This window comes from Drosophila subobscura, chromosome O (assembly GCF_008121235.1).
Source record: "Drosophila subobscura isolate 14011-0131.10 chromosome O, UCBerk_Dsub_1.0, whole genome shotgun sequence".
Classification (NCBI taxonomy): domain Eukaryota; kingdom Metazoa; phylum Arthropoda; class Insecta; order Diptera; family Drosophilidae; genus Drosophila; species Drosophila subobscura.
The window spans coordinates 10,299,438-10,326,437 of record NC_048533.1 but is presented as its reverse complement, the minus strand read 5'-3'; the positions used below and the strand labels follow the sequence as shown (position 1 = coordinate 10,326,437).

Here is a 27,000-nt window from a genome sequence, read left to right as displayed (position 1 = left end):
TGTTCTATATCGTTTTAACTACGGGAAGTGTGCACTTCATTTGGCAAAAGTTTTGTTAACCCCACTCCAGCCCAGGCTGTTGGCAGATGTTTACTTAGGTGGAGGCTCGTTGCAGTTTTGAAAAAATTCAAACGTTGTTTGTAGGATATTGATAGGTTTTTAACCCATTTTTGCTACTTTGGACTAGGGTTTCCAGCTCTTCGGAGAGTCAAAAGTCTGTTGTCGTTTTTTTGGTTGTTTTTTTTGGGTAGCCCCTTGTGCTGCATTCGTTGTTGTTGTTGTTGTTGTTCAAGTTGCTGTTTTTTGTTGGTGGTTCGTTGTTTCGTTCGTTTACAAAATTGAGCGGTGTGCTGTGGGTGGTTGGGAAATAAAAGGAAAGAATTAAAACAAATGTGCAACATTATGCCAGAAAAACACATAATAGTACGAGTTGCAAAGAAATACGTGGCGTGCAAAATAATTGTTCAAATGTTGGCTACATAAATGTTAAATACAATTTTGAAATACTGTGAGGCAGCTCAAAAGTTCAGGAAACATGTCTGCATTAAAAAGGTGTTGCAAACGTAAACTTTTGTTGCTATTTGCAACTCAATTTGCAACATTTTAATGACAGTTTCCATGACTAATGAACTCCAGCACATATCGTACACACAAATAAATTCTTTCTATTATCTAGCAAATGTTAAAAACTCTACGTGTTGTGGACTACTACTAATACAGGGTACTACAGTTTCCATTTCAATGGAGTATACGGTTTCGGGTACGGGTACGGGTTCTCTACATGTCAATGGTGTAGCTTCTTGAATGAACAAATTTTGGGGGATTTGTGGAACTTTTATTTCACATGCTTCGATTTTTGTTGTATTTTCTTTTTCTTACCAATTTGTTTTTTTTTTCTTTTCGTTACATGTAAAATTGATGTAAAATTAAGTACAAAAAAATTACAGAATTTACTATACATGATTGATATAGCGTCGCTTTTGTTATTAGAGCTAACGATTTTTTTTTTGTGATATTTTGAATCTATATTTTTGGGTCGAATTTAGTATAAATCCTCTTCCTCAGCTGTTTATGACAATTCAAAATGTGAATAAAAAATAGAAATAATAAAGTTAAAAATAAGAATTGTAAATGTTTGGGTGTATATTCTAGAAATTTAGCTAAAACATGAAAGAAAGTTTCAATATTTAATGCCAAATATTTCTTAGCAAAAACCCAAATGGCATTAAACATATTTAAATTTTTGACTTTGATTATGATGAATGTTCATTTTATTTCTCTCATGCTTTCGGGGGGTATCTGCTAAGTGCTGTCTAAAGGGTTTCGTTTACCAATTAAAAAATATATACAATAGTTTCTATGTACAGCAGGGGTCTTACCAATGCGAAAAGAGTTACAAAATATTACCAAAAATAGTATTTAACATTTTTATAAATCGGTAAAACCCCAAAGTAAAACCTAATCAAAGCTCATAGGACTAGAACTTACGTGTCAAGGGTCTAGCGGGGTGCTTGGACCACAAGTAACGATTCTTCACCGGCGACAAGTACGAATCGCGAGCGATTGGGCTCGAGCCACGTGGCACCGAGGTGGCACGGAACGGCACCAGATCATCCACATCCCACCAGAAGGGATCGCGCACAATCGATGAGATTGGCAAGTTGGGGCTGGGGCTCAGCAGATCCCTGAACCGGTTGCGTGGATGGAAGATTGGAAGTCCTATGTTTGTTGTTGTTTCATATAAGTAGTCATCATAGTGGTGTGTGTGTGGTGTTGTAGATTTTTGGTTTTGGTTTTGGTTTTTATTTATTTTTTTTGGGTTTTGTTGGTTTTTTATGTTGATTTGTTGTTGCAATGTATACAAGAAGAGCAGAAAGAAAAAATATTTTTTGTTTTTGCTAGAGGTTTGTTTTTTTTCTTTTAAACTAAAAATAAAAGTAAATCAAACAAAAAAAAAAGAACAACGCTTTAACAAAACAGTAAATTTTGATATTTTCCATGCGTATGTTGGGATTTCGTTGTGGAAAAAATACCAAGGGGAAGTCGATGCCAATGGGACACAATGAGGGATAGATATATAGAGAGATAAATAGAGATAGAGATAGATATAGAGAGAGGAATGGCAGGCGCTACATTAAGCAATATCGATAAGCCAACCAGTTTGGGTGTAGAATGTGAGGTTTCTGGTTCTTCTTATTGAAGGAATGTAAAGCGGTTCAAGGAAGCTCCAACTGAAAGGATTCACATTGAACCACTTTGCATTCGTAGAGACAAAGCACGGCGCTTACGCTTTGGGCACAACTGTACTACTTGCTGCTGATGCATACATAAATCCCGTGGCCAAAGTGGTAGAAATAATTGTTGACAAATTACATAGAGCCACACACGGACACACACAGATACGTGTAGGCGCAGACGAACGCATCACGAAAAATATGGCAAACATTTTCCAACACGTTCGCTGCCCATTCTCAGCAGCTTCATCATCGTTTTTCGGTAGGCAACAGAAGCCGACAAATAGTCAAATCAAAAATTTCAACAACACGCAACTTCGCTTTGTTTTTTTTTGTTTTAAGGTTTTTTTTTGTTTTTGTTTTTGTTGGGAAACGAGTAAGTGAAATTTGTGTGATTTTTACCCTCAGCATCGTAGGCGACTTCGGTGGAACGTGGTCCCCAGCGACCGGCTTTGACGGGAGTGGGACTTGGCGAGCCGGCGCGCTCAAAAATGCCTAAATGCCGTGTGGCAGCAGCCGCAGCAGCCTCGACTGCCACCGCGCCACCGGCCTCAGCGATCGCTGGCAACTTACTTTCAAAGAGTTCATCCAAGGGCTCCAACGAGCTGGCCCTGAAGCTGGGGCGTGTGAAAGGAGCCAGGCTGGTGGCCCGATCGAACACCGAGGGTCCGCGACGTGGCACGCTGCCCTCACGGTTCCAGTACACGGGCTCGGGCACATACGGCTCGCTTCCGGCGCGTGTGCTGCGCGTGGGACGGAACGGCGAGGCCGAGCGACGAGCTGCAAAGCAAATGCACAAGTGGATCAGTAATCTGAGCAGGGGAAAATCTGTTAACTGTAGACCGAAACTCTGGGGAGAAAGGTTGGGAACTCTCGAATATTGCCTGACTGAAGCACTTTTAAAAATATTTCCTCAATTTTATCTGCTTCTTAATTCTTGATGGCATCAAGATTTGTAAAGATTGTCATCCCATTGAGCCGCTCGATTTGTCATCTCTGTTTGCACAATAATCCGCTGAAAATTAAACCTAAACTAACCCACCAAGTCCCTGAGTGAGAGTTCCCTCCCCTCCTTATACTTACCCGCTCGACAAAAACATAACCAACCCAACGTTGAATTCAATACAGCAAAAATATTGAAATTGGTAAATGGGAAACAAATCAACAATACTAAACAAAAGACATAGTATAAAATTACACAAAACTGTGGGCACGAAACACAAATACAAAATCGACAAATTTAAACATTGAAGGAAACTCCAGATGGAATTTAAAAATTGTCTGCCAAGGAGGAGGAGTACATGGAACATGGAACACAGACTGTTTGACAATTCGTTAAATATTTCATTTCTGTTTTGCAGTTTTAGTTTTTAGAGTACGTATGTATATATTTTAGAATAATTTTTTAAGAGTATTTGTTTTTTGGCAGTTTATTTACAGGCACCGCACAGTGTAATGTGAATTTCTATGCTTTGATTTTTAGTAGTGATACGAAAGACGAGACGAGATACGATAGAGACGACAACGAACTGGACAGGGGAGTCAGTCAGACAGATTGATAGATTAATATCGAAATGCAAGATGATTTGTTAGACAATTAAAGACCAAAAATAGAAACTCCTTAACGATGATGAAATATTTCCAAAAACACACATTTTCTTCATTGGTATTTAAATAAGTTTCTTTTTTTATTATTATTAGATATTATTATTAATTATGTTTTGGTTTTTGGTTTGTTTTCTTTAAAGTAAGTTGAGGAGCAAAAAAGAGTGTTCTTTGTTCGGGTATGCAGCCAGCGGGCTGCAGTGGGCACCGCTAGTTGGTTTAGCGGTCAAAAATGTGGACAGCAGCTGTTAGAAGAAAGGCTTAAAATAATTTCGGGGGTTGGATGGTTTGTTGGTTTTTTAGGGTGCAAATGGATGAATGGTTGAATGAATGGTTGGGCAACGTTAAAAATATTTGTTTAATGGCTAAAATTAAAATTAGAATATGTTTTTCTCTTTTTTTTTATAAATGTTTTGTTGTTGGTTTTATTACGATTTGTTTTTGTTGTTGTTGTTGATTTTTGTATAAGTTAAAAATTAAAATAAAGCATTTATATATATAGATATATCATACAATGAAACATTTAACGAAATATTCAATCGATTGCGACTATTGCTGTGGGGTTGTTCGGGGTGCAGGGTCTTTCCTTTTTACAGACAGATAAAATAATTTTTTATACTCGTATTTGCTGGTGGGTACAATTAATTTTTCGTTTCGTTCAAGTTTAACAATTTCTGCAATTAACTTACAAGAGTCTTACTAAGTGCTAAGCAAACAAAAAAGTGGTTTATCACTTTAACCATTTATATAATTTTTGTTTTGTTTTTTCTTTCACTAACGCTCAGCGCTTCAAACTTTAATAGCTGCAAAAATATGAGTTTTAAAACAGAAAGTTTCGTTTAATTATTTAAGTCTGCAAGAAAATTGTTGTTGTTTTTTTTTGTTGGCTGAATTTGAAAAAATTTTCGTTGAGTTCGTATTTTTTATGTTCTTTGATTCTAAATGTTTTTGTAGATGTTGTTGTTGTTCGTGCTTACATTTTGTAATAATTAATTATAAATTCTCGTTGTTGTTGATATTGTTGTTGTTGTAGTTGTTGTTGTTGGTGTAGTTTACTTTTTAGCTGTTGATGTTTGGGTGTTGGGATTTTTTTTGTTTTGGTTTTGGATTTGTTTCTTTGAATTTTTAGTAAATGTCTTTTTTGTCCTTACCCTTGTTGAGCTCCGCCAGCAGCTTGTCCTCTGGCTCGTACTCCAATGGCACCAGAGAGTTGGGCGTAAGTGGCTTGTCCCTCAAGTAGAGACCATAGCGAGATGGGTATCTAAGGGGAAAAAAGAAAACAAATTAATTAACTGCGCTAAGGCATTTCTATGAGAGTGGAGACCCACCTGCGCTCGATTTCCTGCATGCGCTTCAGATGATCATTCCAGGCCTTCTCTGCATCGTAGTTGGCTGGAACTGTGTGCAAAAAAGTCATAAAAATTAGGTCCAGGTAGGTTACAAATGAAGCCAAAGAAAGCATGCCAAAATAAGGTAAAGAAAAGCAAATAATAGGCAAAGAAAAGTAGCTTACAGAAAGTTATGCTCGTTATGCTTGGGCTCACGCGACGTATGCGCAATATTTGATACATACGCAATCCCAGAAAGCAAGTTTATCAATAAGCAAATAGCAGCAAATAGCAAATAGAATAGAAAAGGAATCGGGTAATCAATTAGGCACTAAATTAAGTTTTAAGCTTTAACAATGATAATGCCAAATGCTGAATGAAATGCGAGATTTTTAGTGGAGTCTTAACTCTAGGAATGGAGTTCATAGCAAACCCTGGCTGAAGTCGATGCATAGATGGATGAATGCTTGGATGAATCGATGTATGAAAGCACCACAAAAGAGAGAGCACAAAGACGTTTCAAAATACTCATTTATTTGACACACCAACAACACATTTATACACACATACATATACATATGCACATACATATGTCCAATCTAAATCATACTGCGACTTATGATCATTTAACTAAAAATCTACAGAAAATCCTTTGCACTAAATTGTGTCTGTGTGTGTGTGTATATAGAAAGAAAGTGCGCATAAAATATCAAATCAAATATATTTTAAATGTATATCGCTCTGGATATATATTTATTTTGACGACACACACATTTATGTATTTTCTGAAACATTTATGAAAGAGAGAGAGAAAGAGAAAACAAACAATTGGTTAATCCAAAAGCAAAAAAAAATAAAACTAACGGAAAACAAAAATATAATTTAAGAAAAAACGGGGAACTGGTTGAATTGGTAGGGGAAATGGAGAACTACTGTGCCTGTGTGTGTGTGTGGAAAATCTGAAAAAAAGACGCACCAGAAAAGTCTGTGTGTGTCTGTGTGTGCCGCCGCTGCTGAGGGCCGCCACAGTCATTTGATCCCAGAGCACGCACCACACACAAAAATTTACTCAAAAATTCCTGCTGCTATATACCTGATGCCGTTATACACACAGATATTTGTGCAGATATATAGCACATATCCATGTGGCCATATGCCTCTCTGCGCTGTGTGTGTGCCACATTTTGTAGGTTCTTTTTGCCAAAAATCAACACAAATACAAAGACAGAAAACAACGAAAAACGAATCGAAAACGAAACGAAACGAATCTTTTTCATTGACGTAATACAATTTTAGCTTTTTGGCGCTGGCATTTTCACTATTTGTTGTTGTTGTATTTTTAAAATTATGAAATCATAGCGGGCAACGGCATACGAAAATATAATTTAATTAAATGGCACTGGCTGAAAAAATATTCAAGGTGTTGTCAAAAGCATTTTGTTGCAGGAATGATCATCGAGGCATATGAGGCATGGAATGATTGAGATTGAGATGACTCGCGTGAATGGAGCAAACTGTTTGATGGATGGCGCATCGAAGCGATGATAAAAGAGCCAAAAAGCAATTCGGTTATAAACCGAAACTTATATAACCTTGCAAGTTGCAGTCAGGTGATGATGCGAACACCTGTCGGGCTTCTATGTATGTGTATTTTGTATTTATTTTATTTATTTATGTGCTTGAATATCGGAACATCTGCTCTTTTTTGAATGTATTTATTTTATGATATTTTGAGGAATAGATTTATATTTTTTCACCTGATGCAGGCTGTCAGCTGTCAGCTTTAGGAGCAGCTTTCTGGCTCTTAGCTCTTACAATGTCAAAACGGAATTCGGAATTGAGTAAAGGAAAGAAGGAAGTAAACAGTTCCCTGCTTGATTTTATGAGGAATTCCCTCAACTATTGCTAGATTTTGGCACCTAAAATATCGATTTAATAATAAATAATTGCCACAAGGAAGTATTCAAGAAAGTTTTTGGCCATTTTTTACCAATAGCAGACAGACAGTAACTACTTGTTTACATGCAGAGAAACTTTACCCACTACTTGCACCACAAACAATGTCTCTTTGCCCCCTCTAAAAACCCCACATAAACTAACCCAAACTTGTTTGCCACCTTGCAAGGTCATAGTGGAAATAAAATGCTTCACAGGCAAAGCCATTCTCAGCTGTGTGAGGGGTGGGAATAATTGTTGCCTATGATTGAACACATTTTGGATAATTCTCGGACTTACTTGTGCGGCTGTAATGATGATCGTAGATTGCGCGTGGCGAGTAGCCATAGGTGTCGCGGCTCACGGGCAGATATCTGTAGCCGGAGGACTGAACGCGCTCGTTGGCCGTGGCTGGCTCATCGTAGATGCTCCTGTAGGTGGGAGAATCCAGGTAGGAGCTGTAGGGGCGGGAAGCCCGTGGAGCGTCATGGGCACGGATATCCTCAGAGCCTATAAATATAGCATACCCAGTATTAGTTCATTGCTTTTCAAATATTTCAGCTATTTCCACTATTTGGCTCAATGCCAACACCGTAGCCAGAAAAAATAAAGTTGATTTTCTATTCTGCTTCAATCATACACACAAAAACACGCATACATGTACGAATATTCTTAGAGGAATATTATATTCTATTCTATATTTTGGGTGTGAGTTTATGTGCCTTTTGTTTTGAGGCCTGCTGAAATATATTTCACTCTCTTTATATGTATATTTTTCTCGGACTGGCAGAAAAGCTCTCGAGCAAAGTGAGCGTGGACAAGAATATAGGACTGGCTGATATGACACCTGCCAACAAAAAAAAAAGATTATACATGGTACATGTATTTGTAGAAAATATAGAAACTTTTCTTATATGGGCCAGGCTATTTGTGTGCTCAAAGCCATAGCCTCCACGTTTAAAACGAGCTATTTTTGTGTTCTAAATTATTATTTCTAGTACGAGTATCAGGGATTATGATTTATGCTTTCTACTTACCCTTCAGAGATCTAATGTAAGACTGCCAGAATTTGGCCTTCTTGCTGGGGCTCTCATTGCGCCCAATCATTTCCAAATGGTTCTTGAACATTTTGATCGATTTGTGTGTCGCTGTTCTGCTGTGTTCTGTTCACGAATGAATCGTTGAACTCGTTCGCTGTAATCAAAGTTGCAAGAGAGAAATTTAACTAATTTTTCAAATTTATTTTCTCTCTTTCTCTCCGCTTCTCTGCTTTTCCGCACGCACAAAAGTTGAAAATCGTTTTTTCGCTCATTTTCGTTTCAGTTTGGTTTTGATTTTGGCTCGGAAAGTCTCTCTCTCTTCTCTTTCAGTTCGAAAATAAACAGACTGTGTGCCACTTTAGAGCGGTGCAAAGTTTATAAAATATATATAAAGATATAGGCAGATATATGTATGTATATCTAATATAATACCAGACAATTCAGACACAAGATCAATCTCACTAAAAATAAGTTGATGAGTTTTTTGTTCGGTTCAGTTTTTAGTTAAAAATTTCACACTTTGCTGTATGAAACTGGCTATCTGCTAGATATTTGACTTTGCTGTTAGCTGTATCTGTGTGAGTGAGCGTGGCTGTGTGTGTGTTCTGCAGCTAAATTTGATTTTATTTTTAAATGTCCTTGAGTTGAATTTGTTCTCTGGCTTTTCGGTCTGAATTTACTTGAAGTTTTGCTTTGAAAAATGTTCAAAAAATATTTAAAATTCTTCAGCAAATCTTTCTTTATTGGGGGTTTTTATCACTTGACACAAAACTCTGCGCATAATTTCAACACTTTCGGGTATCAAATGTCATTGAGGGTCGTGGCCGCTTATGCAATCTTTTGTGAATTTTTCAATTGGAAATTTCGATTATTCGTTCATAATTCGCTCATAATTCCAGCAAAGAGTTTTCTTTCACTTTATACCGTCGATAATTGCACTTTAATGTTTTTTAATCAATTACGAATTGATTCAACTTGATTTGAATTTATATTTTTGTATTATTTTTGGCATTTATTAAGAAATAAATGCTTTTCTTTTTGGTTGGATGTTCTTTTCTGTCATGCTTACAATTTTAATTTACTCCTAAAAAATAGCGATCTATCCTCAACGAAGAATTTTTTCAAACTGCAAACCCCAAGAAAATTCGCCTCACCAATTTTACTCGTTTCAGATCTTTGCCATTCCGTTCCGGCCCCAAAAAGCACTAGCGCGCATTCCTTTACGGCGTAGGTTGCTGCTCTACATGTACATGTGTGTGTGTGTCCCACTGTTTTCGTGTGTGTGCAAAAGCTTTGAATGATCAGTTATGGGGAAAGCTTTCTGATAGATCGTGTGGTGGTGGCTCTGCGCCCACTCATTGTTTTGCGATGCCCCGAAAATCGAATAATTCTATGACGCTGACCGCTGATCGTAAAAATGAAAGCCAGCCAAATTAGCCCACATATTAGATATTCCATGTTCCTTAAACAATATGTGTAGAACAGATTGTTCTTTTTTATACATTTTGTATCATGTTAACTTTCTCTTATGTTTTTGGCACTTTGTTGCACTGCCAGGCATTGTCGCAGGAAGTGCGTCAATTGTGGTATTGAATTGTTCACTGAACTCTGCACTTTTTATAATACAAATATCTAAAATATATCTTTCATTCACTTAGTCCCTTAGGGTTTTGCTTCCCTTTGAAGTTCCTTAAATCTTAGTTGGAATGCAAAATCCATTTATTTGCTGTTTACTTATGTGGTTATTTTTCCCATTAACTTGAAGCTAGTTTCCTGGTAATGGAAAAATCATTTTCACCCACATGCCTACAACGGATAAATAAACAAAATAATTGTCTAAGAAATAAATGCAGTTCTCGAAATACTCTGCAAGATTTAAGCACAGGGGAATAATAATTAATAAATGATAAATGTCTCACGTTCTGGTAAAAATCGAAGGTAATTATGATATAGAAATAAAAATAATTATCGGAATTGAATCCATTTGCTTTCTTGGAAAACAAATACAAGTCCATAATTTCGAACTTCTGCGCATTGCAATCTCATGATCATAATTATTATACCCTCTCTCAAAGAGCATAAGAACCTGCCCACGTGCTGCAATATTTTCCAAATATCCGAATGCTATTTATTTTTGCCAAGGAAATTCCAAAAAAATTGTTTAGAGAAAGATGCCCCAAGCAGCTACGATTACAGCGGGCAGGGTTGAAGGGCAGCCCCCTTCCGCATTGGCTGGGACTACATATTGGATGTTCCTATTTATAGCGTGATGTTTCCATGTAGATCGGTGTGGGGTGACCTTTCCATCTGTGGATCATCTGTGGATCGCTTACACGTTGCTTCCTGGTGTGAGGCCAACCGCAGCGTTCAAGGCCGAGTTGCATTTGCATTCAAACGTTCTTTTGACTTTGTTTATCCGTATTCAGCAATTTTGTACCCTCAAACGAACTTTCATTTAAACTTGAACTTGACTTTGGGTGCAATACGCTTGCAGTTTGATGAACCAAGAAGAACAATAAAAAAACACCCAAGAAATAAATAAAATGAGCAACAATTAAGACTATTGAGAAATTGGGAAATACCTGGCAAAGGTTTTCCCGATTTTGCCAATCATTGAATGCACTCTTACTTTCTGGCACACTTTTTTGGCTACTCGCACGGCCAACTTGTTGGCCAACTTTTAGTTTCACTATTTTTAGGATCTACAATTAAATTGGTGCTTTCCTTTGATGTGCGCTTGAAGGACACACAAAAATTGGCTTCTAAAAATGCGCCATAAAAGGAGATGAATTTTCGATGTTTCGAAGACTTTAATTGATTACATTACTCCTCAGAATAGCTTAAATTTCTTACATCTTCTTGAAAATACCTTTACCATTCTGAAAAGCTAATTGATGCAGGTATAAATTAACCTGAGCACTTTGTAGACTTAGCTTATCGTCTGGGAAATATTAAGCTTTCAAAAGCAAAAATTCTGATTTTTGCACTGTATTTTTAACGAAAGTTTGATTTTAAAAACTCAGGAAAAGTCGACAAAAATTATATCCTATGATCTTTAAATTTTTATGCATAGGTGCATTTATTTAGCGTCATTTGGGGTAAAGTTTATTAAAATCTTTCGACAAACGGCTGAGCTAAAATTGTGAGCATTTCCAAATGATTTTTTAATAATTAGCACACAATTTAGCCCTACTATAGTAAGTATAGGCATAACTTGAATGCATACAAAATTGAATAAAAATAAAAAAAGTACTGAAGTATTGAGACTACATAACTACAAGCCACTTGAGTTAATTTTAAATCCCCTACAAACATTTGACATCCTCTCGTATCTATTCCAAACCAAGCGAACACCCGAGCGAATAAATTCAGAAATAAATTGAAATTTCGCCTGTGTGGCCTCTTGAGAAATGAGGTCAAAAATTAGGCTAATTATGTAGTGGCACACATGCAAAATAATGTCGAACAATTTTCTCTGAACTACACACAACTCAATTATAAATTACATCTTGGGGGTGAAAGATATTTAGCTGTCACAGACAGACACACGGGCTGACTGCATGAAATTCCAACAATAATTTATCTACATTTTATTACTCTCACACTTGCACGCTAATAAATCTCCCACCCAAAAGCCAATGTGAAGGACAATTTCTGTATGGCTTTTTGTTATATGAAATGAAACGCAACTAAATAACTGAATAAAGAGCAAATTTGTAAGAGTTCTACAATGTCAATGCGGCGTATGAGCAATTTGTTTCGGTTTGCCACCACAGAACAGAACCAACAACAACACAAAATCATCTACAAATATACATTTTGAGTCATAGCAGATTAGCAACACAACAACCACAAAAGAATATAATATTATTGGCAAAAGCCCTGATTATGAGCATTTTGCTGTTGTATTTGTGGCTGCAAAATTCGTGCAAATATTGTACTCGTAAACATTTGATGTGAGATTTGTGTGCGGATTTACTGGCTTGATGGACAGCTAATGGCAACCCTTTCAAAGTGATTTAGGATAACCGAAAAAAAGATTTATACAGGAAGCGGAATTTTAGTTTTTGATGTAATACTTATTTTGGGTCTAAGACGTGTTAAAACATAAAGCAATAATTTATTGCTGTATTTAATTCGCTGTATTTAATTAGCAAGCAGGATTTTTTTTATTATTTTATTTTTGTGTATTTTTTGCACTTTATTTTTTATCTTATCTCGTTCTTTCTCCCTTTTTTTGCTTGTTAAGACACTTTCTCTACTCAAAGTACATCTCTAAATTATCTAAATTGAAATTTCTAGTTTCTCGATCATCTGGGGGCTCATAAAATACAGCATAATATTTTTTAATGGCTGCAAAAGCTCTCTCTAGCAGCTCCATCTCCCCACTCTACATTTATGCTGTTGAATATACAATACTGATGTACGTTTATGTGCACATAAATACCCACTAGCACATAGTTTCCAAGCGTATGTACATACATATATACAATGATATTTAACCTTAACATATAGCAGACACCTTCAAATGAATTTTCTCTGAATATAAAAATAAATATTCACACACACACGAGATACATAGCTGTGTGTCCGCTCTCTCTCGCATGATCTGTATGCGTTCGGTATCTATAGACTATGGCCAGCTAGGGTCTGATCAGCTCCGACATCGGCCCACGCAAATGAACTTGAAAATTAATTGTTCCGCCCCACTCGCAAGTGCAGGATGGAAGAGGCTGTGGATACATAACCAGAGGATGCTACTTATATACAAATATGTACATACATATATACCTATGCCCCCAATGCCTTCCATAATTTATATGGCAACAATTTTGTTTATAATTTCATTAAAATTTTATTCCAGACGGTAAAGATTTTCTTCTGCCAGCGGGAAAATTATCGTATCCCAGTCTTCGTCTGAGTGTTTGCCAGCTTTCTGTATATTTTTTAGCAATTTTCCTGCACCATTTTGATTCAACCAAATCCCAAGGACACACAGGGTCAATGCATTTCAAAAGAAAAAACCTATTTATATGGAAATTGCACAGATCTAACCTTGAAGCTGTTCACAGATGATGGATGGATTGATGAGGCCAAAAAAAACTGACAAAATAGGCAAATGCTTCCCACGTTTATGCCAATTCGTTGCGACATTATTGCTGACAATTTGAGTTAAAAGTTCTGGGTGCTAAAAATATTTTTGGCCTAAACCGTGCGCTCATTGGAAAGCCATTAACAGTTAGCCTGTGGCCATCCCCTGGGGGAACTGCCGCCTCCTCTAAGCGAGCAGCAGTCATGCATTTATCAATAGCCTGCTGACGTCACAGCAGCAACAAATTGTACATCCTGTTTATTATTTTTGACTTTAAAAGTATACAAAATTGTTATATGCACACAAACGCGTATATATTCCACTTTGCATTCCATTCATGAAACGAAAGAAACGTCGGGCAGGAGCCGGAGGGCCAACACCAAAACAAATATGTAATAAAAAGATATATACACTGTATATAATGTCTATATGATTACTCAAGTCTGTTCGGCCCATGGTTGACATTGTTTTGATATGTTTGGCACAACTGTTGCGGCTATATAATATATATTTTTTCTGTTTACTGACCAATGTTCCATTCTTGGAAGGTCACAACTTTCAGTTTCATTTCTGTTTTCCGTCTAGTTTTTCGGCTTCTATAATTTTTTGTACAATTTTTTAGCTCTTTGGTTTTCTTGTACTTTGTGTTTCTCACACTTGATTGTGTTTTATAAATATTTTTGAGCATATTCTTCACTCTACAAATGCTCTAGTATTTCACAAAGATTTATCTATGTCTTTATGTGAGAGCTAGAAAATAGAAATCACATACAAAACATTTAAATTCGGATTGGAGCCAAATAGATTCATGAAAGTTGACGTCAAGACATCCCAGTCCGATTTCTTTGTTTATATAAAATACTATATTAATTTACAGTTTTTTGGGCTGCAAAACAAGACAAAAAGTTTCCGTTTCTTAGCTTATGAGGTCACTTGTTTATGTGGCAGTTTAACATGTAAATCGGGATGCAGTGAATCTAGTGGGAATACCAATTAAAAGTCAACTACCCTTTTGGCAATGGGGAGAACTTTCTTGGTACCTTTGGATAAATATTATAGTTCGAAATTTGTGTGTAAAACTGAATGAAAGTGGATCAAAGCAATCAACCATAGCTTTGTCTTTTAATTGTTTGAAATTATTTTGAGCATACATAGAATCACCAGCGCCTCAAAATATGTTTCGAATTGTGATAAAGTATAACACAATTTGTAACAGTCAAATGATAACTTGAAATGAATTAATTGCTTGTATAGGAATGTTCTTAGAATTTTAAATAAATGATTCCCAAAAAAAACCAAAGAACATCCCAAAAATTAAGATCACAACTCTAAATTCCATACCTAAAGGCTGCAATCACCCATCTAATCATGCCATAAAAGCCCTTAAAACAACCATTAAATTCTGCTAAGCCTTCAGCTAACCTTAAACTAAATCCCAATAAATATTCATTTGTCACAATGAGATCGCAGCAGGGGCCACTGCTGTCCGCTGAAGCCTTAGAAAAATTTAAATAAATTGCCAGATATGCATAAATTTATGATTTCGTAGCCGATGATTTGCCAGCTTGAAATTTATTGTATGTGCGAATGGGGATAATGGGGTGAAGCTCTGCTCAAAGCGCATGAAATGACTTTTGTGACAAAACAAATGGCAAATAAACCAAATGCCTGGAAGCCACAAGGAAACCCTAAAAGGGTGAGGCAACCCGAAGGAGACCCTGAATAGATTGCCAGCTCAGTCTCAACTCATAACCTATGCCGGAACGCACTTGGATGCCGTCTGTCTGATGACACAGCCTCCTCTGTGTGGTGTGTAATTTGGCTGCAATTGTTAGTTGGTTATCCAAAGACGCTGGAGTGTGGATAAATTCCCAAACGAGTGCAGTCGAGTGCATGACTCAATTTACGAACAGTTGACAAATTGACTTGTGGGGCTGGCAACAGAGATGAACATATGCGGATTGCCCTCCATTCAGAGCGAAGGCAGGAAAGCATATGCTAACCAAAATGCTATTCATTTTGCAACGTGCCGCAAGCCCTGAAGGAGTTCGTAGTGTCTCAGTGGCAAATGCAATTTATTCTTAGAAGCAGCCATAGACAGAGCCAGGTGCTGCATGGCTTTTAATGCAATTCAATTAGCCCAGATTCATAGAGAGCGAGAGAGGGATAGAGTTGGAGAGCAAATAAATAGCAATTGTCCCCGGCCGCCCTTAATTGTCGGCCATGTACGAGTGCAACTCAATTGGAATTGGACTAAATTAACAGTGCCCAGAAAGCAGAACCAGAACCCGGACCAGTCCGCAGCCACAGCCACTTGGGCCACAGGCAATTACAGTCGCAAGGGCCCAAGGATAATGAACTCCAGAGTCTTCGCAGAACTTGGGTTTCTTTTTTGCTAAGTGAATGATTTAATGTCTGCCCTCTCTGTTGCCTGATATTTCGCTTGCAAGCTGCAACGAAGTGGAGTGGCGCCTTGCCACATGTTGTACGTACGAGTATGTATGTGTCATGTATAATGTAATTATGGCCACTAATTGAAAGTACTTTATGGCTTATTGATTTTGGTGGGGTTGAAGACTAATTTGCTGGGGTTTCTGCGCACTCGTTGCTAGAACTTAAAGGGCAGGCAAGCAGCAGGACGACCGAGGAATGGCTGAAAAGCGTATGAAATGTAATTTAATTTGCTTTTAAAGAGGGTTAAAGCAGAACAAAGAATGCCCTAAATGTCCCTTGCTTTTAAATAACTCAAATAAATCCACTCTTGTAATTATTACTCCTGTCAAAAAATGAATAGCCAACGAAATGATTTCGTTTATTTCGTTGGCTGATGTGTAATTATCTTTTCTGGCACTTCATCTGCCAAATGCCAGCCAAATTAATGCCCTAAACGTGCTCCACTACGACTGCCCACTGGCCCTGGCAGTTGTTGGCCACAAAAAAGCCAGCAAAAGAGGCGTTGAAAGCCACGGCGAGACATTTGGCTCAGGGGTTGGCAGCAAGATTCGCACCGTTGACACGAAAAATCAACAGAAAGACGCGGACCAAATGCGAATGGGCGCCGAGACCACATCAACAATCAATTTTTGAAAAGATTTCGGGCCTCCAATTGGTGGGGACACACACAAAAATTCGCACAGTTGTGCGGTCAGACTGGAGCCCACAGGGCAGAAAATTTCAAGTCAAAAGTATGCCAAGAATATTCCAATAAAAAGGGGGAAATTCGCTGGGGAATCTGTGTCTCGAATGAGCAGAAATTGTTGCAAAATTAATGCTATTTTTCCGCTACTAAAACTAAGATTCTTCTTCAACAGTTTCCGCACTCAATGTCAGCCAAGTGAAGAGGCCCGAGGCAGCCAATTCCCCACCCCGTTGCCAACATGTACGGTCTGCTGTTGGAGAATCTCTCCGAGTACATCAAGTCTGTCTATGGCGAGGAGAAATGGGAGGACATCCGAAGGCAGGCGGGCATCGATTCGCCTTCATTCAGCGTGCATCAAGTGTATCCCGAGAATTTGCTACAAAAATTAGCCAAAAAGGCACAACAGGTGCGTCAACAATTAACGCTTACAGGAAATAAATATAAACAAATATTATTAACTTCCTTTTCCTTAGGTTCTTGGCGTCTCTGAGCGGGAGTTCATGGACCAAATGGGTGTCTATTTTGTGGGCTTTGTCGGTCAATATGGCTATGATCGTGTCCTGTCTGTGTTGGGTCGTCACATGCGTGACTTTCTCAATGGTCTGGACAATCTGCATGAGTACCTGAAGTTCTCGTATCCTCGCATGCGTGCACCCAGTTTTATTTGTGAGAACGAAACCAAGCAGGGTCTGACGCTGCATTATCGATCGAAGCGTCGTGGATTTGTCTACTACACCATGGGGCAGATACGTGAGGTGGCCAGATATTTCTACCACAAGGAGATGCACATTGAGTTGGTGCGCGAGGAGATACTCTTCGATACGGTGCACGTGACCTTTCAGCTGACCTTTGACAATCGTGCTTTCACGCTCGCATCCTTGGCGATGACACGCGAGGAGAAGCATCTGCCCATCAGTGCTCATGTCCTGTTTGAGATATTCCCTTTCTGCATTGTTTTTGGGTAAAGTTTTGATTAGTTTTTTGTTTGGTTTATTGTTTATTGTAATGTTTTTAATCCCACTGCAGCGCTGACATGGTTGTGCGCAGCATTGGCAACTCTTTGATGGTCATTTTGCCCGAACTGTTGGGCAAGAAAATTACAGCCTGGTTTGATTTGGTGCGCCCGCTGATTGCATTCAAATTTCAAACAGTAAGTGAAGGAAAACATAGCTCAAAGATGTCTATAAACACACTCTATGTGTCTCTACCTCTCACAGATACTCAATCGCACCAATAACATCTTTGAGTTGGTCACTGTGGATCCGGTTACCGAGCGCATGGATGCCCAGAATGATGATTTGCTGCTGCATGACGACGGCAGTGAGCCCGAAAAATCGCTAAGATTGAAGGGTAAACATGGGCAAAGATTTATGTTAAAAGGTCACAGCACTCTCGCTCTCTCTCTTATGCCTTAGGTCAAATGGTTTACATGGAAAACTGGCGCATGATCATGTTCCTGGGCACACCCGTCATGCCGGATTTGACGTCTTTGATCACCACCGGACTCTACATCAATGACTTGTCCATGCATGACTTCAGCAGAGACCTGATGCTGGCGGGCACACAGCAATCGGTGGAGCTGAAACTGGCCTTGGATCAGGAGCAGCAAAAGTCCAAGAAGCTGGAGGAGTCCATGAGATTGGTGGGTGTCAAACAGGAGCACAAAGTTAAAGCGGAATTAACGTTTGATTTTCTTTTTGCTTTCCCAGTTGGATGAGGAAATGCGTCGCACCGATGAGCTGCTCTATCAGATGATACCCAAACAAGTGGCAGATCGTCTGCGACGTGGCGAGAATCCCATAGATACGTGTGAGGTGAGTCAACAGAGATCAAGGTGAATTTACAATGAGGTGACGATGATCCTCCCAACTCCTGCCAGATGTTTGACAGCGTCTCCATACTCTTCTCGGATATTGTGACCTTTACGGAGATTTGCAGTCGCATTACACCCATGGAGGTGGTCTCCATGCTGAATGCCATGTACTCAATATTCGATAAGCTAACGGAGAGGAATTCGGTGTACAAAGTGGAGACCATTGGGGATGCTTATATGGTGGTGGCTGGCGCACCCGACAAGGATGCCAATCATGCGGAGCGTGTCTGTGATATGGCGCTGGACATGGTGGATGCCATCACTGATCTGAAGGATCCCTCAACCGGGCAGCATTTGAGAATACGTAAGTGGAAGTCGCTCAGCCTGAACGCCTATCAATGTCCTTCCTTGCAGGTGTTGGTGTCCATTCTGGTGCCGTTGTGGCTGGCATTGTGGGCCTGAAGATGCCACGTTATTGCCTCTTTGGCGACACTGTCAACACCGCCTCGCGCATGGAGTCCACCAGCATTGCCATGAAGGTGCACATTTCAGAGTCCACGAAAGTCCTCATTGGGCCCAGCTACAAGATTCTGGAACGTGGCGAGATTGATGTCAAGGGCAAGGGCACCATGGCCACCTATTGGCTGGAGGAGCGCGAGAATCGTTTGCCGCTGCAGCTGGCCACCGGACTGCTGATGCATCCGATGGCAGCCAGCGCCAAGGCCATAATGCCGGCACCCTCGAAGCCAGTGACGCCCATGGTGGTGCCGGCTCCTGTGCCTGTGGCAGTGCCCGTAGCTGCAGCTGCCCCTGCGCTGCCTGTGGAGCATGCCAGCATGTCTGGTGTGGTGCTGACAGCCACAAATACCATGACAGCAGCGGCGCACCTGACGCATCATCATCCAGCGGGAGCAGCGGGAGGTGCAGCTGGTGGAGCCACTGCCACGGCAGACGATCGCAGCAGTCGCATCTACTCCCCAGTGACGTTCAAGGATGTGGCACGTCGCAGCATTGCCAACTCGCCGGTGAGGCACAGCGGTGGCTACTCCTACACCGATCAGGAGAAGCGTCGCGACTCACGCTCCAACTCCACCGGCCACGTCTTTATGCGCTCGCCGTCGGACATTTTCGGTTCACTGATCCTCGACACCGAGGAGTTTCTCGAGGATTTGCAAATCTCTCGCGGCTCGCTGGTCAACAACAACAACCAGCCGCCGGCAGCGTGCGGGTTTAGTCCCACGCCACCGTTTCGCATTGGCAGTGCACCGCCCAAGCCGCGGCCCAGCAATCCGGACAAGTTTACGCCCGAGGAGCTGGCGGCCATGGACCAGATGACGCCACCATCGACAGCTCCGGCCAGGGAGACGGCCACGTGCAGCAGTGCCAGCTTGAAGGGCGCCACATCGAACGCCTCGCTGGACCGGGAGAAGGCCACAAAGCTCAAGTAAGTCCTGGGGGGACACAGGGAATAAGCGCTCGTTGCAGATCCACTTTTTGTTTAGGAAAATCACCTTCTCCAACAGCGCCAGCCTGGAGGCACCCTCCCCGCCTGCCATGTCCGCTGTGGTGTGTCCGATGCGCGCCAAGTCGCCACCGCTGGCCACAGTGTCCACAGCGCCGCCAGTGGTGCCAGTGCAGGCGAGCAGCAGTCATGGCCAGCGACCCGGCTCCAAGGATTCGGTCTCATCCATTTCGCTCCACTCACCGCCGCCGCATCGTGCGCAGTCAGCGCCAGCAAGGTTAGGTCCTTCCTCTCCAAGTCTTGCACAAATATCTAAGCGCATCCTTGACTCTCTTTGCAGACCCCATTCCATGTCGAAGGCAGCGCGCAAGGCCTTTCTGGCCGCCAAGCAAACCAAGGCCATGGAGAAGCTGGACAAAATGATCGAAGAAGTGCACGAGGTGGAGTCCCAGTCCGCGGTGAAGGCGGCCAACATGCGGCTGGCTGTGTTTGGACATGATGGCGGGGGAGGAGATGGCGGGGATCTGGCTGCCGGTGGTTGTCCACTGTTCCTGCCACCGCCGCCACAGCAGCAGCAGCGCCTCATGGCTGGCTCCATGTCAGATTCGAGCATCTGTAATCATGGGTGAGTAGCGGGGATTGATTGATTGATTTGCTTGATTGATTGATTGATAATTCCTCCCCAACTGCTTGCAGGCACAGCCATGCGCCCAGCTGCCACCACATGGAGCCAAAGATGAGCAACAGCCAGAGTTTCCAGCACAGTCCGCGTGTCCATCAGTGCTGCAGCGGCTTTGGTCATGGCAATGGCAGACACTCGCATCGCATGCACTCGAATGCCTGTAGGATACTGTAGAGGAGTACTCCTGGAGCTCATCTTCACATTCATATCATGTATACCAACTGATTCTGACTACGATTCCCGATGTGGCTCAATGTTCCCTGGCGTGTGACGGAATTGTTTGGCAATTATTAGATTTTAGTTAGTTGTTGATACTCATAGCATAGAGAAAAGTATTAGGCTATATCCCACACACCCCCACGTTAGCTAGTTAAACAGGCCTTTAACACATTGGCAGCTCCATGTCTAACATATGCTAAAGCAAAACTGTATAAATTGTTGTATTAAATAACCAACTAAATGTTGAACAAACGGATTTCAAAACTACTCTACTTTGACCTCTCAAATATGACAATACCACAAAGGAAATATATACACACACACAACACACACACACAGAACAAACTATTTTCTAAACAAATGAACCACAAAATATTGTATTCTGTAAGGCTTTTCTTCACGCATCGTCATGATACCACCTGAGGCAAGGTTTTGCTCAAGTATATTACAATATATTCTATATATGTATGTATGTGTATATGTATGTACTATACAACTCTATATATTTACTATATATATATATATATTTGTAGTAGTTACATGTTTAAGGAGTAGTTTTATGTGTACACCGCCTATTAAATAAATGTCTCCGAAATCCTATAGAATTTTATGTATTTTTTTCCTAATAGATTTCAGGCTTCGAAATCCTTTGTAGTTTGTGTATTTTCATTAAGTTTTCAAGCTCCAAAAACGTTTAGAATTTTTGGTTTATTTTCATAAGCTTATAAGCTGTGAAAGCTTTCAGCATTTTTGTTTTATTTTCATAAGTTTTCAAACTCCGAAAACATTCAGTATTTCTGTTTTATTTCTATTATATTTATTTATAAGTTTTCAGCCTCCAAAAATCTATGGAATTTTGATTTATTTCCATAAGTTTTCAGAGCAGAGGTCCACAAGGTTCTATGGTGCATTTGAATTTTCTTTGGTAGATTTTAAAACATTAAAATATTGATAACAAAGTCTACTATTTGATAAAGTAAAATGAGATCAAATTACATTGTCATCAAATATGAAAATTTATACAACAAATAGTAGAATTTTAAACGAGTTTATGGCATACAAAATGCAAAAAAAAAGTAAAGCGTTAAGAACAATTTGGTTGAAAATATATTCATTTAAGACACTGTCTTAGCTTTTATGCTTGTGGTTTATTTTACTATTGAGATTCCCTTGCCAGAAGTTGCATTAACATTACCCTAACATTTTCCATTTAAATGCATAGATTACTTTTTTCGAGAATGCTTTCTTACAGTTTCCTTTGTTTAACCTGTTTGGGTGTTCCATTTAAATGCATTGAAACTGATTATGTTCTTTTAAATAGTCTTTGAGCAAAGAGTTGCCGTAGAGAGTTACATAGGTATAGAAACAGAGATCATAAATTTCATATTTTGTGCTACTTAATTTACTGTCAATTAATTGTTATTTTCCCCACTTTATGTTGTGGGGCATATCACATCTTAACTAAATTGTTGCAAGCATCTAAGCCAAAAATAATATTCTAGCTGAAGGAATAATAATTTATCTGTAAGTGTGTGTGTGTCGTTTATACACTTTAAGCGTAGCAGGTTTTGTCTTTTAACAGTGACTAGACTTGGTTGGGGTTTTTCTTTGGTTTACTATTCGGTGGGTTGAGTTTTTGTTGCCTTATGCCCGCTCGTTCATGGGCGTTTGCACGACCTCGTCGTTGGAGTAGATGAGCGTGCCATCGAGTGTTTCAATCGTGTGAATGGTCGTCTTGCAGTAGAAGCACACCTTGGAGTTCATCATGTGCTGCATGATGCAGTCGCTGCAGGACTGATGCTTGCAGGGCGTAAACACGGCGGTGATAGGCTTTGCGCAGCAAATGGGACACAGCGAGTCCTCCGAGGGTAAAGTGATGTCCGACAGCAGCGTCTGCTTCATGCGCAGACCCTCAATGAGCCGGCGTATATTGTCAATTTCCTCGGAGTTGACGTGCGTGGGAACTGTGTGGAAGATGGGGTAAAGATTTGGCACCTCTGAGACTTGATCTACTCACAATCTGTCAGCGCAAACTTAATGATGGGCGGATCGGCACGTATGCGCTTGGAGTTCGTGGGAAACGGCACCCGTAAATCGTTGGTAAGCGGATCAATGTGCGGCCTGGCAGACGGATCAAAGTTCCCGCGCGGTATATCCTTCTGCTCCAGCAGCGGCGTACGTATCTCGCCCAGGGCAAACTCCAGCGTGGCAAACTGAAAGCTGGGATCGGTGAGGAAAGCGCGCGACAGACGCGTCACCTTTTGCGGTGTGATGTCAACATCCATTTCGCTGCGCATGAGCGCCAGCAGTATGCCCAAGGCGGCTGTTATAATGGGAAAGTGTGTCACCGCATTCAGATCGGCCGAGCACATGTCCACCACAAACTGGAAGCAGCCCGGCGGCACTGTGACCCGCGACAGCACTTGACTGATCAACTGGCAAATGCGATTCAACAGCAGATCGCTATTCGGCCGCGAAGGATCTGTAACAATCTCCGGCGCCACAGTGATGATCATCTCCAGGCAGCGCATCAGCGACACAGTCAACTCAAAGCACATGGAGCAGATCTTCAGCTGCTTGGGCTCGAACAGTGTGTTCTCCTGACGCTGTGCGGTGTTTTGTATCTGTCAAAAAAGGAGCATAAAGAGTCATGCAAACAATAGAGATTATCTGTCGCCTCCTACCTCTTGCAGCAGCAGAATGAACTCCGAAAACGCCCAATTAAGTTGACTCAGCACAGAGTTGAGAAAACTGGTGGCAAATGGTTCATCCTCAATCAGCTTGGAGCCAATTAGGCGCTGGAAATGCTTCGATGGATTGGCGGGTGCCACATTGTGCAGCAGTCCCGTGTGCGTCTCATTCTTAGAGCGACTGCGGCACAGACCCATGTGCAGCGGCAACGAACCGCCCTGCCAGACACAGGGCTGTCGGGAGTCCTTGTACGCATAGCCCTCGCCCATCCAGAAGCGTAACAACAGCCAGTTGCTCTGGCCCCAGGCGCGGTTTTCGTACGGCCGGAGTAGGGCCCGCACCAGCGCGACTTGGGACTTGCGCGAGGAACGTTCCAGGGCTCGCACCCCAGCCTTGTGGCAGGTGAGTGTGCCCAGGGCTTGCAGCAGTGAGTCCTTGCAGGAGGCAAGCACAATACGCGGATCCGCCGAGTGTACGCCCAAAAATTCTGCTGCCGAAGTGACGGCGCACTCGGAATCCGTCGCCTCAAACTGAGCTTTCATATCGTGATGACTAAAGTCCATGACAGCGTCCAGCAGAATGGGCAACGTATTCACATACACCTCGGGCACAAAGGCGAACAATGGGCCAGTGTTTGAGGCGTTCTACAAGAGAGGAAAGTAAAGTCAAAGCTGCTGGGAAGTAACTCCAAAAAGGCTCACCGTCAGTGTGCGTATCATGCGCTCCAGCATCCAAATGAGCAGCGAACGCCGCTGGTTATTCAAGGCCACGCCACGTAGCCAGATTTGTTTTCTGGATAGCGAAATGGAACGGGTCTGCAGTGCAATAAAACTTTGATAAGATCTCTTTTGAATGCATTTAACTGCCTGCCACTCACCGCAAAAACATTTTGACGCTGACTAAACTTGGCACGCAGCTCGCCCATCACATGCTGATGGCCATCGTTCATGCAGACATTGGCATGCTGCTCCAGAGCCAGCAGCTTGCGTTCCACGTCCTCACGATAGTATTTCGTTTCCTTGAGCACATCATTCAGCGCTGCAATCTCATCTCTGACTGAGGCTATTTTCACAATATACTTGTGACCCGCCGAGTAGTAGAAAATGATGCACAAATCCAAGAGTTCACAGAGACTGGCCTCAGCATCGGCATTGCCGGGCGTTGCCTCGCCACCCTGATTGGTGCGCGGATTGAGAAAGTGCGTAAAGGTGCTGTTGTTGGTGCCCTGCGTGTGCCCAATCACCGCCACATTGTTGACATTCTCACCAAGCAGATAGAGGGTGGTGTCTGCCAAGCAAGTGGTGGAGCAAAAGGTAAGTCGTTATGGCCTCAGATCGAAGAGAACACTCACCCATTTCATTGGATCTCGAATTACTGCGATCCTCGTCATAAATCTGCTGTGTGCGCACCGATCCCAGACGCGCATCAATGTCCGATCGGTGAACCTTGCGCAAATGCGAGAGGACACCGCCCACGCGATCAAAGTGCATGTAGTCGAAGGTGCCATCGAAAAAGTAGTCCGCATTCACTTCCACATTCTTGCCGGGCTGCTCCTCCCTGAACATGTTGCGCGCCTGGTCGATCAGAATGCAGACAAAGGCCAGAGCCACCGGAGCGTCCAGGGGATGCTGAATGCTCGACTGCATGAAAAAGAAAGCATGGAAGGGCTGCCAGCACAACGGAGAGTAAAGTAAATTACACTTAAATTAAAGACTAAGCGTCGTACCCGCTGCTCCATGCTCAGATCGATCACATAGCGACGCATTTTGGCCAGGAAAAGCCTGCGACTGGAGGGACTGGTGGGCGTGCCGTCCCTGTTGATCATCAGCGTGCTGAGGAAATCCTTTTGAGCGACATACAGTGGCTCCGTCACCTTGCGCACTTTTTCCACGATGCCCAGATACTTTTCCTTGGGCCCATCGATGCCATCCGTCCAGGCCAAGTAGTCGGGCAGCAGCTCTTCCATAATATAGAACTCCAGCGGATGGATGTACAGGAAGAACGCAATGCTGGGGGGAGAAAGAGTTGCCATAGCTTCAGTTCAGTTTAGGCTGCACTTTGATGGCCTGCACCACTCACCAGTGCTTCTTGAATAGCTTCCCCTCGAGCAGGAACTTGCGCGTCTGCTCATGCAGGCAGAGACAGTGCAGCATGGCCAGCGCCTGGCGATGCTTCTCATAGTCCAGGCCCTGTACCGTGTGCGTAAAGGTGGACAGCAGCGCATTCACCATCTTGCGCAGCACAAACTTGATCTCGTCGCCCTCCATGAAGTTCCAGAAGAGCGACAGCAGTCCCTGCAGCACACTGTGCGGATTCTCCTTTTCGGCTGTGAGGCTGGTCATGCTGGAAATCCGCGCCAGCAGCACATCCTCAATGATGTACGAGTCGAAGATCTCGTTGGTGAAGCGCTCAATTAGCATGGTGGCAAAGATGCAGTAGACCGTCTTCTTGGTGGACACACGAGCTTCGCTCTGGTTCGCCGAGGCCTTGTACTGAGCATTGTATTTGGCGAAAATGCCCGCAAGGTTTGTGAGGTAGTTCATCAGCAGATTGGCGCGTCGCAGCTTCAGGATGGGTCGCGCCATCAAAGGCTGAAATCCTGGCACTGGATAGACAAACGGACGATTGCCAAAGTTCGCCTGAATGCCCTGAGTGTAGCCCAGCGAGATGGCCGCATAGAACGTAATGCCCGGACCCTTCTCCAGCTTGTTGAATGCCACGCCCATCGAACGCCCATTGCGATAGTATTCAATGAGCTCCTTGTCCACATCGAGCGTCACACCAATAATGTCCCCAATCTGCCATTTGTCGCCATATCTGCAGGGGGAAAGTTTGCCTTAAAATTAGCATTTAACATGGAAAGAGATTCTTGATACTTTTTGGTGGATATGTGCCAGATCTGCTGTTTGCTGCCATCGTAGCCGTAGCTCAATTTGGTATCACCGACGCCGCTATTTTCATTGAACTGACAAAGGCTGGAGGCCCAGCCCATTTGCATCACTCCCTTGGTGTGAAGTTGAACCTGTGAAGAAGGTCAAGTTGGTCAGTACGTGCGCACGTGCAACTCACACCACCCGCCACATCGCGTGTGGTGTGTCATTGACCGCTAAATAGAGATTACCTCATACATCCAACGTCCGCCATAAACGCAACAATTTGTTCGAACCGTATTGAAGCTGCCTTGGGAGCGCAGGGCCAGCCGGTCCGAGGATACGCGCACCGTAGTGGTGTAGTCCACATCGAATATGGTTAGATCCGGTCCAATGCGGGACTCTGTCTCAGCGTAAAGGCGACGAATTTCCTCATTGCTGTCGGTTTGAATTTGTTGAAATTTGTCGTCCAGCCAGGTCTTGACGATGGTCATTTGCCTGCACAGAAGGATATGCACAGGATCAGCAAGGAAAGGAGCAGTTTCATGTAATGATAGAAACTTACTTGGACACAGACAATTCGTCAATCTTGAGCGGCTTCGATTCCGGCAACGTGGAACAATTGGCTCCTTCCAAGTCATCGTCGAGGTCTGAATAGGGATTCTCCTGATCCAGCTGGTCAAAGATGTTTTCATTGAATACTTTTACGAATAATTTGGATATCGACATCTTGACACTGTCATATCAATGCTTGCTTTATCCCCAAAACCCCCGTTCCATCAAAATCAATTTCAATCAAAAAGGATTCAATCAGTGTGGCTGCGGAATTAACGATAAAATATACCGAATAACTCTCAAAAAAAATACAAAAATATACCTTTTCATTTCAA

At 41.9% G+C, this 27,000-nt stretch overlaps 3 protein-coding genes across 11 annotated transcripts in view; 1 reads left to right on the top strand and 2 right to left on the bottom strand.

Annotated features, from left to right (window-relative positions):
• LOC117896231 (soluble guanylate cyclase 88E) overlaps nucleotides 1-21,169 on the top strand; it is a 39,952-nt gene extending 18,783 nt beyond the window's left edge. Inside the window, exons 2-12 of the mRNA XM_034804367.1 lie at nucleotides 16,546-16,779; nucleotides 16,847-17,334; nucleotides 17,400-17,523; nucleotides 17,591-17,723; nucleotides 17,789-18,015; nucleotides 18,083-18,187; nucleotides 18,253-18,550; nucleotides 18,601-19,630; nucleotides 19,689-19,925; nucleotides 19,989-20,273; nucleotides 20,345-21,169. Coding sequence (XP_034660258.1) covers nucleotides 16,612-16,779; nucleotides 16,847-17,334; nucleotides 17,400-17,523; nucleotides 17,591-17,723; nucleotides 17,789-18,015; nucleotides 18,083-18,187; nucleotides 18,253-18,550; nucleotides 18,601-19,630; nucleotides 19,689-19,925; nucleotides 19,989-20,273; nucleotides 20,345-20,504 — 3,255 coding nt within the window. The 5' untranslated portion in view covers nucleotides 16,546-16,611 and the 3' untranslated portion in view covers nucleotides 20,505-21,169. The remainder of the gene's footprint in view (nucleotides 1-16,545; nucleotides 16,780-16,846; nucleotides 17,335-17,399; nucleotides 17,524-17,590; nucleotides 17,724-17,788; nucleotides 18,016-18,082; nucleotides 18,188-18,252; nucleotides 18,551-18,600; nucleotides 19,631-19,688; nucleotides 19,926-19,988; nucleotides 20,274-20,344) is intronic.
• On the bottom strand, nucleotides 141-9,353 carry LOC117896232. 9 transcript variants are annotated; one of them, XM_034804368.1, is made up of 9 exons: nucleotides 9,212-9,353; nucleotides 8,140-8,296; nucleotides 7,403-7,612; nucleotides 5,168-5,237; nucleotides 4,991-5,100; nucleotides 2,637-3,014; nucleotides 1,489-1,719; nucleotides 880-1,065; nucleotides 141-350 (listed from the first exon to the last, which is right to left on the bottom strand). In XM_034804368.1, the coding sequence occupies exons 2-8, from the start codon at nucleotides 8,228-8,230 to the stop codon at nucleotides 1,043-1,045; spliced, it is 1,113 nt and encodes a 370-aa protein (XP_034660259.1). In that variant the 5' UTR covers nucleotides 8,231-8,296; nucleotides 9,212-9,353; the 3' UTR covers nucleotides 141-350; nucleotides 880-1,042. The 9 variants fall into 9 exon arrangements, with proteins under 9 accessions (XP_034660259.1, XP_034660262.1, XP_034660264.1 ...); XM_034804371.1 differs by having other exon boundaries at nucleotides 2,808-3,014; nucleotides 9,212-9,352; XM_034804373.1 differs by having other exon boundaries at nucleotides 2,808-3,014; nucleotides 5,168-5,216; nucleotides 9,212-9,352.
• A 537-nt stretch (nucleotides 21,170-21,706) lies between the features above and the next one.
• Nucleotides 21,707-26,839, bottom strand: LOC117897312 (E3 ubiquitin-protein ligase RNF123). The gene is made up of 11 exons (XM_034806064.1): nucleotides 26,676-26,839; nucleotides 26,362-26,608; nucleotides 26,117-26,262; nucleotides 25,320-26,057; nucleotides 24,967-25,249; nucleotides 24,592-24,907; nucleotides 24,118-24,527; nucleotides 23,942-24,055; nucleotides 23,234-23,884; nucleotides 22,567-23,173; nucleotides 21,707-22,513 (listed from the first exon to the last, which is right to left on the bottom strand). Exons 1-11 carry the CDS (start codon nucleotides 26,837-26,839, stop codon nucleotides 22,194-22,196), a joined length of 3,996 nt encoding a protein of 1,331 aa, XP_034661955.1. The 3' UTR covers nucleotides 21,707-22,193.
• Nucleotides 26,840-27,000: the final 161 nt, after the last annotated feature.